At 35.0% G+C, this 16,567-nt stretch overlaps 1 protein-coding gene across 4 annotated transcripts in view; it reads right to left on the bottom strand.

Annotated features, from left to right (window-relative positions):
* The window catches only part of LOC131060384 (vesicle transport protein GOT1), a 112,937-nt gene that overhangs the window by 23,128 nt on the left and 73,242 nt on the right, over positions 1-16,567 (bottom strand). For all 4 annotated transcript variants that reach the window (XM_057993587.2, XM_057993584.2, XM_059219904.1 and 1 more), the window contains 2 exons: positions 8,894-8,985; positions 8,716-8,796 (listed from right to left, as the gene is read on the bottom strand). In XM_057993587.2, coding sequence (XP_057849570.1) covers positions 8,716-8,796; positions 8,894-8,902 — 90 coding nt within the window. In that variant the 5' untranslated portion in view covers positions 8,903-8,985. The remainder of the gene's footprint in view (positions 1-8,715; positions 8,797-8,893; positions 8,986-16,567) is intronic.

Here is a 16,567-nt window from a genome sequence, read left to right on the forward strand (position 1 = left end):
AAATGGGGAACGTTTGCATACAAGAGAATGCCTTTTGGACTTATAAATGTCGGGGCCACATTCCAGAGAGCCATGGATATCGCTTTCAGGGACTTAATTGGTAAATGCATTGTTATATATATGGATGACATCACAGTTTTCTCCAGGCAAAGAGAAGATCATGTGGACGACTTAAGAAGAGTTTTCCAAAGGTGCAGAAGATATGGTGTCTCTCTCAATCCGAAGAAATGCATATTTGGAGTAACAGAAGGAAAACTTTTAGGACATGTCATTTCAGAAAGAGGAATCTTCATCGATCCTGAAAGAGTAAAAGCCATATCCACTATTAATTTGTCGGCTAGCAAGAAGGAACTCAAATCATTTTTCGGCAAGATTAACTTCGTCAGAAAATTCATTACCGGATTTGCCGAGATAGTCAGACCCCTGAACGAGATGTTGAAGAAAGACGCAAAGATTGAATGGTCTCCACAAGCCAAAAGGGCATTCGAGGAGATAAAAACGGCCATCACAGAAGCACCAGTATTGATCAGTCCAGATTATCTCAAGCCCTTCTATCTATATTCCTTCGCTTCTGACTACACTTGTGCCGCTATTCTTACCCAGAGAAGCGAGGAAAAGGATGAAAATCCAATTGCATTCATGAGTACCCCGCTAAAAGATGCAGAACTCAGATATCCCAACATCGAAAAACAAGCATACGCACTGGTAAAGGCCGTTAAGAAATTTAGACATTACCTCCTGAGGGCCAAAATTTATGCAATAGTGCCTGATGCAGCAGTCAAGACTCTTCTCATGCAAAATGAATTAGGAGAAAGAAGAGGCAAGTGGGTCGCCATTATTCAAGAATTTGATATTGAAATCCAGCCCATGAAACTTGTTCGAGGACAAGCTTTGGCGCAGACAATGGCAATTGATGGACCAGGATTAGTCCAACAAGTTTATGAATTAGAGGACGTCACACATGATGAATGGTACAAAGATATTGTGACATACCTGCTTAATCACAGATGTCCTGCTCGCATGACATCCACACGTAGAGACCCTACTAAAAAGAACATTGGAGTCATCCTAACTGATCCTTCTTGCGAAATCTTCAGCAGTTAGCGACTTTATTCAAGAGAGGATAAGATGCCTTTGGGTATTTTATTCTGTGTATGATTGTGTACGAAATACACGTCAACAATGACTCAAGCCAAATATATTAGGTGACATTTCTACCTTAACATGAATCCAAACAGTGATATTCCACTACTCAATCAATTAACTATTCACAAATAAATTGTTCATCTATCATACATTCATAATTCTGAATGCAAGTGTCAAACCAGTTGTAATGTCCCCTTCATGAAAAAATCTCCTTATCCAGCTGCTTAAACACAGACAGTAGTGACATATAAACATATTCTCCTTACCGTTTATTATCTTATGAACTCTTTCTAATTTTCAATCTAATACTGTCATTTGTCTGATTAAGACATTATGTATATAACCTTATTGATATTACACCATATATATATCTGATTTGCATATATACACATAAATAGATAAATAAATTAAATAATATAATTCATTATTGATATATTTGCTAATTACCTATAATATACATTATTGATATTACCATGCTTAAGACATTAGTTGTTAATATATTCAATGGCTGGTAAAAGGGCAGACAGATTCTGACGCATAACAGATCTGGTTTGCCACTGTTATGAAATTAATTATTACTAGAATACATATTACAATCTATGTTAATATTATTATTAAATTCTGCATATAAACATTATCGGATTTCATGGGCTTCATATATTAAGCATACTTACTAAACACATCCCCCATGCATACCACCCAGAACAGGGATGTTACTGCCTGTAACTTAATAACAGTTCTGATCTGATCTGATAAATGCTGCCAGATAATTTATATTTTTTTTCCTCCTCCGTTATGAATGATCTTCCTCTCCATATTAATATCTCCCCCCTTTTGTTGAATGATGGAAATATCCTCTTATATCGTATGAAATGGAACGACATGTCTTATGCCCATTCATCAACGTCTCCCTTCCTTCATTAATCACATCCTTCCATGACTAACTAATCGGTGTTGACTGTTGTAACCGCTTAATTATCATCGTGTTTCCTAACTCAACCACAAACGCTGACCCCAATATTGTTTATTATTTGCCATTCTAATCATTGATGCTTAGCAATTACCAGATCATAAGTGCTGCCTAGCAATATCGATGACTAATCTTTTGCTTGGTTAAGTCTTTATGACTTTATCGTTGTCATCTGCATATTCCAAACTCTGCCTAATATCGATGACTCTTATAACTTCAGAGTTCCCAGACTCGCTGCGAGTTAGGCGAGTTAGGCAAGTTCGCCGAGTTGGCAAGTCAAGCCAAGCTCAGCGAGTTTTGCTGACTCGGGAATCGGACTCGGCGAGTTATGGCAAAACTCGCCGAGTCCGAGCTCCAAAACTCAGCCACGACAAGTGAATGTTTTGACTTGCAAGAAACAAGATAAACATGAAGTTGTTTGACAAGTTAGTCTCTCAGGATTCATAAATGGAATATAACATTTAAGTATAAGTGGCATTTACTTATGTCTTTTCTCTTTCTTGTACTTTAAGTTATATTCTATATATATTGTCAGGATGTTTGAGAGTGGTTTCGGACCTCCATGAGTTATAATGCAAAATCTAGTTTTTGAAGGATCCTTCAAATTTCCAGACAGTCAAATTTTAGGCCATTTCAAGATCAGGATGACATTCCAGACTTTTAAGGCGAGTTCACTCTTACCTTGATGTAAGGGACGGGACCTAGGAGGACACTATGTATTCAACCAAGGTTTGATTTAGCAACTTGAAGCGTGACCGGATAGTACGCAAAAACCCTAGGAATGATCTAAATAACCCCTAATCACTCAACTGACCTAACCTGCTTCACTCCACCTTGAGGAGATCCACTTGACTTAATGACCTTTGAGAAACTCAATCCCTTCAATACAAAGGCTAAGACACTTAAACAAACAACAACAAAACTAAAAGAGCTAACCCTAGAAAGCAAAAAGTGGGGGTCTTCATTTGCAATGGGGCAATGTGTGAGTACCTCACAACAGGGATGTTTCTTAAAATTTTGAAAAAAGGGGGTGAGTTGGGGACATTTCCTACCTGTCCCCACATCCCAAAAAATCCCCCCATGGGGCACAAGGTTATTTTTGGCAAGGGACATGTCTCTAAGGAGCATATTTTCAAACCCTTCTGGCCTCACATTTCCCCCTTCCATCCAATATATATATAGCCTAAAAAATAAGAGGTCAAAGAAAGACCAAGGTCAACTATAGTCCCAAGGTAAAACCTAAGTTCAACAAGCACACTATTTAATGCTACCATATAAAAGCACTCCTTACAGTTTCCAAGTGAAGATGTTCATGATGTCTCATGTTGGTGCTCCCAGAATTTCAATTTGGCCAAAGAAAATACTAAACAGAAGCCCCAAACAAGTAGATACTCTACCAGCATGCCTTTCATGGCATAACAAGCTAGCACACATTATAATTGGGCTTTATTCAATAATGGGTGCATGAAACAAGTTTTAAATCGTTAAAAATCTCTTAATTTCAAGGGGTTTTTTATTTTGCCGAATCATTGTCGAGTCGTTGCCGAGTCATAGCCGAGTCACGAATCGAGTCGACCTTGCCGAGTCCGAGTCTAGGAACTTTGCTTATAACCATCGATTAGATACGTTGATGATATGGTCAAGGATGTTTAATTATTAGTAAGGATCTCCATTGATATTATGGATGTCTCAACAAGACTAATCTTAGTCTTCTCCTTAAGTCGATAATGATGGCTGTGATGATCATGACTTACTTAACCAATTTATTATTACTCATGACTAATTATCATTGTCTACAACTTAGGGAACAGCTCTGACACCTGCAGACCACTTAGTCTTTATTTATTTTGCAGGTTATTGATGAGGATGAAGGCAGTTTTTATATTATTTTTGTTACATATATTTTCCGAATTTATTTATTATTATATTTGTTTATAATATTTCTAAATGTTTATAATATAATATTAATTTACTTTATTAGGATATTTCAAAAATATTATTTATCAATAAATATTAATAATAATATTTAATAATTTCAAATAATCGTTTGTTAATTATATTAATTTATAATAATAATTGCTTTATTTAGGTTATAAATAACGATCAAGGAGGGGACATGACAGTATTTGCTGAAGCCCTGTGTTGTTGAAGACAAAATGAACTTTCAGAACTGAGCCTATTTAGAAGAAATTATTTCTGCTACAGCAATAAAAGGGACCTGAGAATTAGTAGGCTGGGTATTGCATCTCTCAGCACTGGTGTATGTTTATTGGTTCGGAGGTCGATTTATCTCTGTGACTTTGGTGTGGGAAGAAGACTGGAGTTTGTGCATTTGCCGGACAGCAATTGAGACTTTTAATCTGCTGCAGCATTTCCTCTATATTTTTTGATGTGGAGTTAGGGGCAAAGATACTCTGTTAGGAGTAGGGATCTTGAAGACTGTATTCTGAAATGTCAAGACAACTCAGTCCATACATGGAATATTACTGAGCAATATCAATGTATTCCCAGATTTAATAATCAGCATTGAGGTTGAGGTCAGCGTTAAAATCTTCTCCTTGTATTTATGAGTTCAATGGCAATATATAGATCACCTTGCACTCTGATATTTATAACAGAGATAATCTTTCCTTCAGTTTAAGCAATCTATGTTGTATTTAAATGAATGCATGAATTTTGGAATTAAACATACTTGCAAATGAGCTTGAATGTACACGTGCAAATGAACATTGGCATCTGTATACTTAAAAAAGGCAAATTGAAAAATAACAGCAGAGCCTACCTACAAACTGTTTGGTAAATTGTCTGTGGGAATAAGGTGCGAAAAATTGGGTTGCAATTCGGAGTAGCATATTACAGCCTCAGCCACCTGTGTAATGTTCCTTGGCCCCTTGTGTCTCTAGTTTTCTGGTGTTTGGATCTTGATGTGTAAACTTTGGATTGGGTTGGTTGGTTTGTCTTTTTGGTGATGGTGTTATGTTGGAGAAAACTGCTTTTTGCTTTTCCATTGATATTGGTTACGACTTGACTCCTTGTCGGTCCTATCAAAGACTATTATTTGTTGCTTTTAGTGGACTTGGTGGCTTCCTTGGCACAAGCACCTGATGCTATAGCTCATTTTTGTTTCCATGGTTCCAAGGCCTTAATATGTATAATATATATTATAAAAAAACAGATAAAATAAAATCATACTTAAAATAGTAAAATAAAAGAGAAACGTAGTTTTGTCTTTGGACGTGTAGTGTTGTGGTTATTAAACTTTGTTGCTGAAGCGGCCGCCAAGGTTAAAATCCTTGCTGGGCCACTGAGCTCCCAGGCCTTGTGCCTTCGCTGGGTTGTTGAGCTTGCGGTTTTGAAAAAGTCAAGTGTGGGGATGAGGTCCCCCATTTGTGGCCTCACCAGTTCATAGCTCCTAGTCAAAAGCATTTCATGTGGAGCCGGAGGGCGTGTCATGCCAATGTCACCAGTCACGTTAAAAATTTAACCAACCATAGTTTTAAAAAAAAACCAGAGAAACATAGTTTTAAAATAAGAGAATTTTAGTTTAATAACAAGTAAATATTAAAGATTATATTTCTTTTGTGTTTTTTTAATTTATTTTTTTCTAATTTTTAAATTGTTTTTGAACGTGTATTTTATTTTTAGTTTTTAAGTTGTTTAATGATTTTTTAAAACAATTTTTATTTTTAACTTTGATTTTTGTTTTTATTTACATTAGTCAAAAAAAAATTATTACATAGTTTTTATTTTGAATTTTAATACTACATAAAATTTAAGTTATAAAAACGTAAAATCTTATTTTATAAAACATAAAAACATTGTATCATGGAATGTTTAAACTTTTTTTAACATTTGAAAGGTTGAATGCAAGTTTATTTAGATCTGGTTATCATGTAGCATGAAAAAGAATGTGCATGGGCATATTGCATGTCAATTGAGAGCACAAACAAAGTGAAGTACAACTTTTGTGGTGTTGTGTACAATGTAGGGATTCTCTTTTCAAATGGCATTTAGCAAAGCAATCAGGCCATGATGTGAAGAGTTGCCTTAGTCTTAAATGTCCTCCAAAAGTTACCCATCAAGCAAAGCAGGCTATGAAAGTCCTTTTAAGAAAATAAGGCAAAGAAGGCAAGAATGAGCACACAAGTTGGATCATCTTCTTCTAAAGCTAGAGTCGATCACTCTATAGCTTGGCATTTGTATTTTGTAGTTTGTGATTGATTTTGAGCAGTTCAAATTTGCAGTGGGACTATGTAATAATGCACTATGCAATGTGCATTATAAAAAAAAATTCAAAATTAATGAGAAAAATCCATATTTCAAATCTCTCTCTCTCTCTCTCTCTCTCTCTCTCTCTCTCTCACATTAGGATGGCTAAAAATATTAAAAACATCAATTGTTTCTTTTTTGTGTGAACTTTTCTACATTTTTGTATTCCTCTCTCTCTCTCTCTCTCTCTCTCTCTCTCTCTCTCTCTCACACACACACACACACACACACACATTAGGATAACTAAAAATATTAAAAACATAGATTGTTTCTTTTTTTTTGTACTCTTGATATTTTCCCGATATTTTCACAATATCATCTTGAGAAATGAATATAAACCTCTTTGGTTTTTCCAAGATACTCCCAACAAAGATTGCTTCTATGATATGCTTCAATGAGTGGAAAATTTATGTTCTTGCTAAGGGTCTTAAAGGACATATCATTGAGCATTTTTTTCTAAACAACAATTTCCAAGAAAAAGCAATAAAGGTTTTAAATGTGTGTCACCCAATTGTTGAAGTGCTTCACATGGTTGATAGTAGCACTCATTGTCTCAGAAAGCTTTATGAGAGTATGGACCATTATAAGGAAATCATTCAAGAAGCAATCAACAATATCGAAGAAGACTACATAGAGATATGGGATATAATTGATTTCAGATGGAAAATGATGCACACTCCTTTACATACAACTTGTGCTTCAAGCCTAAACTATTTCATATAGGCAAACAAAGTGATAGAAAAGTTAAACACTGGGCTTTATGAAGCCACTAGGAGATCTAAACCGAATCCAATAGTTGCAGGTCAAATTAGGGACCAATGTTGAAAATGTGTGACAAAAATATAGATGTTTGAAATTCAAGCAGCCAAATATGTTATGTCAGATTGACATGACTAGGTATAGATGGACAAGTTGCTATGGAGAGGATACTCCTGTACTATGGAATTTTACTCCTTAAATATTGAACCAAGGTACAGGTTCATTAGCTTTTGAGAGGAACTAGAGTTACTTTGACAACATTCATTCTAAAGGAAAAAGTTGTCTGAAAAGTTGGGAGATCTTGTTTTATATTCAGAGTAATTTAAAATTGTTTATGAGCAAAGCAACAAAAGACACCACTTATTCTCCACAACTCCAATATATTCCAAAAAAAAAAAAAAAGCCAATATATATTGATCCTGACCTTTTTGGTGATGAATTGAGAAATGAATTTAGTAATGATGACACTTTGCCAACTCAACCAAGTGCTTTTGATGACTTAGATCATTTTTTCAGTTTTAGAGTCTTGACTCTTGTCATTTTATGATAAAAAAAACATCTTTAAAATCATGATTTCATTTTTTTTATATAGTTTTAACTTTGATAAGCTTATCATGGTGTATAAGTGTGGGCAGAATTTATATATAAATTTCAAATCCATTTAGAAACTTTTACCTATTTTGACAATTTTGTTGATCTATTTCTTAAATTCAAAATAAAAATTGCAGATCTATATTATTCAAATTTTATCAATTGACAAACTTGTTCGATTTCTTTTCATTCATTAACTCGAACACAATCCTCATATGCAGCTATTATCATAAATTTCAATGAATGCATGAACAAAACTTAACTAAACAATTATGAGAACAATATCTAGAAAATTAGAAGAGTATCCAGTTCAAAAAGGAAAAGGTACAAGTAACTAACTGTGAATCCACCAAGTGATATCATATGCAAGCATGTGTCAAGATTGTGATAGGCCATCAATGGAGGAGTTCACAATGTGTAAAACTAAGATTATTCTCCAAATAAAATGGGTTAGCATATATTGGAAATAAAGAAGTTATTATGTCATGATAGTGTTTAATATCCATAACCCATTACTCCAAAAGATATTGCCTACACATGAATAATGAAATTAGATCGTTTTGGCTTCTGACATAACTTGTTTTTTATCTTCAATCAGAATGCTTTTGGTAAGATAAAATAGCTGTATCTAGAAAAATTATGACTCTTCATAATTTAGGCCATTTTTACCCCTCTTATGAGAAAGCTAATCTCCGCTATTCTGAGATTCTTTGCATATGCTAGAAGAAAGGAATGAAGTTAAAAACACAAAAGAACGAGCAAAAAGAAGCTTAAATTTGGAAAGCAAACTTAAAAGAATTTGAACAAGCAGCAAAGCATAAGTTGTACACCTTGCATCCCAACACAAACAGATTTTGTAACCCAATCAAGACAGTTCTGGCACACATAAAAGCTGGAATCACTATCTTTACAGAATCTATGTGCCAATGATAAAGAAAAGTATTATCACCTAGTGTGCACTCAATGTGCTGAACTCATACCTTGTAATGCTGAGGTGTGGTAAAGAATTGTACTGTTGACTTTAAACCAATGGTTAATGATAACCCACACAAGAATAGAATCTGAAAAGGATCATAATGACCAATGATGTAAGTATGCATGAGAACTTATGAAGAATGGCAAACGCTATTGCTGTCTCAAGATCTGTAGGAAGCTTACATTTCCCATTGCTAATAAACCCTTGTCGAAAACAAAAATCACTCCCAAAAATGAGAAAAGAAGTCCAAATCCAGTGAGGCCAATCCCAATCTCTGTAACATTGGAAAAGGTAATTTTAGTTTCTTGCATGGATTTATAAGTTCATGCTATGCTATGGTTCAATCCTTGTAAAATAAACAAACAGAAGAAGCAAAGAGTTATTATAAACTGGATGGTATCAAAATAATAATAACAAGAGATGACAAAAATCTTCATAACTTAAATACAAAGAGAATTTCAGGCGTGCATATAGATGAAGGGAAGAATACATTTCAGAGGACATATACTCTTCATTATCAAGAAACATGAATGACAAGGCCAGCTTAGTATGAAATAGAGTTTTTCTCCTTTGAAGATATCAAAAAGAATCACCAGATTAGATTCATATTGATGCTTGTTTAGAGAGGGGCAAAACAGATTTTAATTTAAACCAATTGTAATGTCCCCTTCTAGGTTTTCTCTAAATGAAACCCTACATTCACAATTACATAAAATTAGGGTAAGAGAAATGACTTCCAAACAATTATTTCTTCATTGTGCTCCTAAATATAAACCCTGCAACCATCACATGGAGAAACACAAGTGCACATACATATACATATAAATCTAATGATATTGTTAGAGTTACTAAACATCTCTTATATTACTATTTATTATCAAGCATAGTGTAAGCATAGAGGTGGGGACATGATAGGTTTGACCAAACTAACCCATGCTAAGCCCAAGAGTGGGACTTTGACCCTCTTGGCCCCAGTGGCAGGACTTTGACATCCACCCAAGGTATACTACTTAGTGGGTACTTGTCTAGCTTCCCTATCCATGTCTCGTCCCTTATAGTTAATAGCCCATCATGGTAAGAATGGCATGGAGATCGTAGTGGGATCCTCAATTTGTCCAATCTACGCTCAAGAGCAGGACTTTGACCCTCTTGGCCTTGGTGGCAGGAATTTGACATCCACCTAAGGTATACTACTTAGATGGCAACCTTATACCCTCTTACCTACCTCTCCCCCTCCCATTCATGAAGAGTTTCAACATTTGCCTACAATCTAAAGTGTACTAAAGATGATTGCTCTATCTAATATTGACATATATGCTGTGATTAATATTGGTGCTGAGATTCTATTCATCCAATTAATGTGATATTAATAATGCAGAGATTTATAACTTTACAACTATTATTTTTAGTAGATTATGACTAGACTCTATCTATAATCTTATAGCCTTAATTAGATGTTTATTTCTTTCAGAATGATAGGAGAATTATGATCAGACCCAGACACTTTATTACTGAGCCCATATTCTTTGACAGGTTAAGGTTGATTCAGTATTTGCTGTGTGGAAAGGGGTGCTACAGAATTATTATTAATTTAACAGGGTATTACCCTCGTACCTGCCTTTCTGTTTGCTGGCTAATTGCAGAGTGATACCTTCAGTGTGTAGATTGAATGCCTTCCAATATCTGACAGCACCCAGCCTTGTTCTTTTGCTATCGTCTCCTCCTACGTTCTTTTTCCTCTCCAAAAATTGTCCCACGTAAATGATTCGCTGGACCACTTAATACATGTGTTGCTGATGTGATGGGCTGCGTAGGAAGGATGTGTCTCCTCCTCGTTTTAAACGGTGTCTTTTGTTTAGGAATAACTAAGGTTCACAGCCTCTAATCAATATTGTGTCCCTTAACTTGTTAGATTATTTAACCACTAACATTGCCTTATTAAATATTACTAATGATCAATTATTTAACAACAATTATTATAGCTAATCAATTAAGGTTATATTGCTGATCAATTAAGATTATATTGCCAATTAATTAATATTAGATGAATACATTGACAATGGCTATGTTCTTATTGGTAAGATAAATTTAAGAAAGATAAATTTTTGAAACTTATTATCATTATAGAATAATCTAGTGCATCTGATAAAGGGAACGGGGTATGACAGATATTGAAAAAATCACAAGATTAGATTCATGTAGTTGCTTGTTTAGAGAGGGGCAAAACAGATTTTAGTTTAAACCTTAAATGATGCAAATGAAAGTAGTCCTTGATTTGTGCTATAGAGCATCATAATCTTGAATTCTGAGAAACATGTAGATTTGAATTATAAGAAAAACAATTGTCAATGCACCCTAAGCAAGGACCATAGAAGTCTCTAATATTGGTTTTTTGTGTATATACAAGTTGGTTATTTTCAAATAAAGATAATACTTGTGTATACAATATAACCACTTCAAAAGGGATGGAATAAATCAAAGCACACACCCTTGAAGTCAAATCAGTTGAAGTTCTAGATTTTCCTCAGCCAAATGTGTCATTCCTATAGCATAATTTGCATCTCAATATGATCAGTTACCTCTTGGCATAGTTGCAGATGAAGTGTTCTGGTAAGGTTGGGCATCCTTATGGTGTCTATAGAGATGATATTCTTATGTGGTTCTTCCTAACAACCATCCACTATGAAATGGACATGTTGACCTTGTAAACACATTTAAAAATGGAAGAGGTAAAACTCTCTTCAGGGTTATGTGTTGATAATTCGGTCTAAGTAGTGAGAACCAATTTTAACAATATAGTGATCAGCTCAATCTACATGGATCTTTAAAAACTGAATTGGGCAAACAAATAGCAACTAATCAAAAGATTAATAAACAGTATTTTGAAAATTAAAAATGTGGTGAGGTGCGGTAACAATAATTGGCTGCACTCAAAATGCAAGCCTGACCATTGTATGAGTCTTAAGAATGTGGTCAAATCTCACCAACACAACATTAAAGGCAGCTCACAAGACTCACCCAAATTATTGTTAGAAGAATGAATGCACAAAGTTTAAGAGAATTGAATGGCACACACTTCAATGATGTGGCTTCTATTTATTATTAAATGTGGAAGTTACAAGGTGCTTGTAACGTAATTGTAAGTTACTTTTTTGACATTATTGATGTGGTGTTATTACATGATTAACATAACTGACTCTATACAGAGTATAATCGGACATTAAGTGTAACATATTATTATATCAAATACCATCCTTAATGACCAATCCAAGACAACTCCAAGTTTGTGTCAATTGGTTGCAAGATGGTGATCAGAAGAATGCAAAGATTACAGAAACAAAAGGGGGAATCAGTTTTGAATCTGGTACCATTCTTTGATCCTACGTAAGAGTTGTATCAAGAAATAACTACATTTTTTCACATAAGGTGATTGACCTAATCATATGGACAGTAAACAGAAAAAAACATTAAGGCTCCAATCACAAAATATGTCATCTAGAAAGATGTCTTGTATAAGCAGAGCTTTGATGATAATTTCCTAAGGTACATGAATAAAGAATAACAAACAAAACTGTTTGAATATTTTAATGATCAAACTTGTGGTGGGCAGCTCTCCTCCCACATAACAGCATTCAAATATTGCATGCTCGTTACAACTAGCCTATCTTATTCAAAGATGCACATGATTAGGTGCCACTTATGCCAACACTTCGTTGGAAAATTGAAGATGGTTTCTATACCCTTGAAACCAGTGATAAATAATGCTCCTTTTCAAATTTTCAAGAATGTGGTATTGATTTGTTGGACCTATAAATCCAAATTCAAGAAAGGGGCATGTGTTTGTGCTAACTAACTGAATTATTTTACCAAATGGGTGGAAGCTATACCTGCCAAAAGAGAAACATCAAAGGTTGTCTATAATTTCCTCAAAGAGAATATCTTGTCTCAATTAGGAGTGCTAAGGAATCTGTTAGCAGCACTACAACGAAAGACAGACACTCCTTGTCTAGTTTTAATCTGAATTTTCAAGTTTTATGACTAGCAGCAACTCATGGAAGAGGATTGTATGTACAGGAGTTCAATCGCTTAAGAGGAACAAGAGTTCGACTCAAGAAATGAAGGGATTGAAGCATGCAGCCCTCAATTTGTAGATCATTATTGATAGATAACTTCATGCTTAGGCCTGGAACTTAAGTACCTGCCACTTCAGAGGATATGCGCAGGGTCTCTTTAGCTAGTACTGAGTATCTCAGATCTGATTTAACTGATGCTTTAGGTCTGATCACCCAAATTATCCCAAACTGCTTGAATAGGCTCTTGACTGCGGTGACTGTGTTCTAGGTCTATCCCCAAATCGCCCTACTCTTGTAACCAATGAATTGAGTCAAATTCACTACAACTTCCTCAGAAAGAATTCTGCTAACAGAACCAAGGTGGGTTTGGCATCCAACCTGGTCTATTTTACTTGAGGTTTTCATCCCAAATAAAGAGTTGTTAACAGCAGTATTATTCCACACATTCACCTAAACAAAATGCTTCCAACAAACGATGAATTTATACCTATTTGAAATATTGATAGAAATGAAGATCACCCAGATTTGCAACATCCAGGTCGGCACCAAAATTAACAAAAACAAGTCAGCCAAGATTTGAATTAATTTTTAAATTTTTTTTTTTTAATTATTAATATTATTAATAATATAATTATTATTTTAGTGATTAAAAACAGTTTTTATTAAATCAAGTAACAACATTATGCCTCATGAGTGAAGGCAACATGATAGTTCTCCCACTCCAAAAAAGCTTGTCCACAAGCAATTTTAGACTTGGGTGATTGAAGATTTCCACTCCCTCCCAAGTAGCATCCTCCATAGGCAATTTTTTCCATTTCACCAAATATTCTGGAATAAATTTTTTTCTCATCTTCTTCTCTCTTACATCCATGATTGTCTCAATCTCCAAAATCAATTTCCCTTCATCATCAAGTGGTGGCAACTTGAGTGACAGTGTAACTAGCTGTCCAAAGGCCTTCTTTAAGCATGATAGAAAATTTGTGAATTTTGTTGTTTTTTGGAAACTCTAGCTCATGCAATGTCATGTCCCCTTCTGAGGAGTAGTCGAATGACCATTTAGCCTATTCTATTCCCATAGGCTAAGTTCGGTTATGAGGGGATAAATCTAAATAATTATTTGATGTTATCCAAATGAAGTACATTTTACAGGTAACTTTATTTAATTAATTTAATAAAGTGACTTAAGTGAAAAATTAAAAGAAAATTATTAAAGTCACTTTATTAAATGGGTTTTAAATGATTTATTTAATTGGGAATTTGCAAAGGCTTTGGGAAAGTTCTATGGGTTAAATAAAAGAAGATCTTGGAGCTCATTTAGAGATGCTTGGTTTATTTTCTCTATTTTGGAATTTTGGAGAGCTTCTTGTGGAGTAAAAACCCTAGGACAAAAAACAAAACAGAAATAGATTTTGGTAGTGAAATACCTACCCTAGCTAGTTGCAGACGGAGTCACTCAGATTTCAAGATGGAAGATTTGTTGAAATTTGTGAAGTCTTATGCTAAGACAAATTTCAGAGTTGAAGGTTTGGAAAGCTTGCAGGAAACTTGGATGCCATGGTAGTTTGAAAGCAGAGTATGAGGCAATTTCCATTCCTTACATTGGGTGATTCTATCCTTTAAAGAAGCAATGACAATGGTGGTTGAGGTGTGAATGACATCTATGATAATTAGGCATTGGACTACTCACTTTTTTGGCCGCTATTACCTTCAGGAGTTGGTGTGAGACTTAGTTGGCAGTTCCAAAGTAATCTCTCAGTCTTGTTGTGGCATTTGGGATCATTGTTGTTGGCCACTCAACTATGGTGAGTGGTCTTCCTGTTACTGGGTCAAAGGTTCTCTAGGCTGGCATTTTCATGAAGAAAGAGGGATGAGTATACAAAGGACGGCATGTGAACTCTAGTAGCATTTTTCTCATGGCGTGGAGAGTTTGAGGCAGAAAATACACAGTTCCAGACATTCTTTCAGTTTCTGTTCAACTGTGGCTGCAACATGAGGTTTGAATAAGTGCCAACCTTCCTCAAAGGAATCAGATAGGGCTGTCTATAAGGTCAGGGGATTGTAAACATGTTTTATTGTATCTTTGTTCATGCCTTGTATGAAATGAAATGACTTTCAGCTTGTATATTTGCTTCTTATATTGTTCATCAATTTCAAGTTATTGTGAATGTTGTATTAACACCTTGCAATTCAATATATTCCAAATCTGCAAATCTGAAATTAACTCAGCAGAATAAGCACATATGGAAACTACAGAACTTTCAGATACAAGAAAACAATGTGATGAAATAACCATGGTCAAAATAAATGAAAAAGAAGTGGTAGCATTCCAAGAAGAAACCTTACAGTGGTATCAGAGTGAATGACCTTGCCAACCTCGTTGGGTTTGAAACAAAATTGATGTCTGAAACTTTTTAATGAATCCAGAAGATACAACATACATCACTTACAGAAGCAGAAGAAGAGAACATGGTGTCCTTATTTCAAATTAAGAAGAGGAATGAAATATGAGGGATAGACAGGACCAGCAGACCCCAGTGTTTTAGCCATGCTAAGTGATCTAGCTAGGGGGAAACAACAGTTAGTTCAGACCATTACCCGGATGATGGAGACCATGAATGCGAATAACAGAAACAATCAGAGTGATCATGAGAACAATGGCAATAATGGGCATAATGACAACCTAGGAGAAGATAGCAACACTAATATTCCAATAAACAATACCAAGACAGCTAGTAGAACCACTCCTAGGCCTCTAATGCCTGAATTTTTGGGGTCACCACCTAGAGAACAAACAGGAAAGCAGAGACTTCGTGAAGGTTGGACAAATTACTTAAGGGAATATCAGTCTTTGGGAGATGAGTTTCATGCTTTTATGTCTTTGGTAGATTTCTGTAAAATAAAATATAGAAACAGACCTAGAGGTGAGAGAGGGCAAGGGCATAACAAAGATTTGCAGCAAATTTTTAGGACTCGGACTCAGATTCAGAAGCAAAATAGGACTTGAACTCGAGACTCAGCATGGAATCGTCAAAAAACTCAAGATAGGACTCAGCAAAGAAGAAAACGGTAGTCTTACAAACAAACAAACAAAAAAAATCCAATGCATTTAGAGAACATAAGAGCCTAATTTGATCATCAATTTGTCATAATTCAAACATTACACATGTCATTTGATCTTCGAACGCAATATTTGAAATTTCATCATTCGTACTCATAGTTTCAAACTTTTAAATGTATAACAGCATCATAAGTTTATAAATGTTTACATATAATGAGATATCAAAATGAGAAAAACAACCAAATAAAATCTACATCTTCCTCTCTCCTCTCATGTAACTCAATTTTTCAAGCCTCGAACTAGAAGGTGCTATGGTATCTAAATGATGATGAATTTTTTCTTCGAAACTGTCTTTGTCCTCCTCCATTGCATCCAATTCTGCTTCTGCTGCTCCTTTCTCCAATTCTGCAAGATCTTATTCAATAAGGAGGACATCGTCATCATTTTGTTCATTGCCAGTCCATTCACCATATGGATCACTATCGTCCAAGTCGATGGACTCATGTGAAATGCCCTCCACCTTTCTAGTTTGAAAGTGAAGATTGTACAGAATGGAAACAAGATAATTGAGGTGCTGCTGGGTCAACCTATTTATCTCCTTTGTGTGAACATTCTCAAATAAGCTTCAATAGTGTTCACACCCACAAGCACTACATGGCTGGGACAAAATACAAATGGCTATCTTTTGAAGATTAGGCATGCCAACAACATGAAAATCACTTACT

Source organism: Cryptomeria japonica, chromosome 4, assembly GCF_030272615.1.
Source record: "Cryptomeria japonica chromosome 4, Sugi_1.0, whole genome shotgun sequence".
Lineage (NCBI taxonomy): Eukaryota > Viridiplantae > Streptophyta > Pinopsida > Cupressales > Cupressaceae > Cryptomeria > Cryptomeria japonica.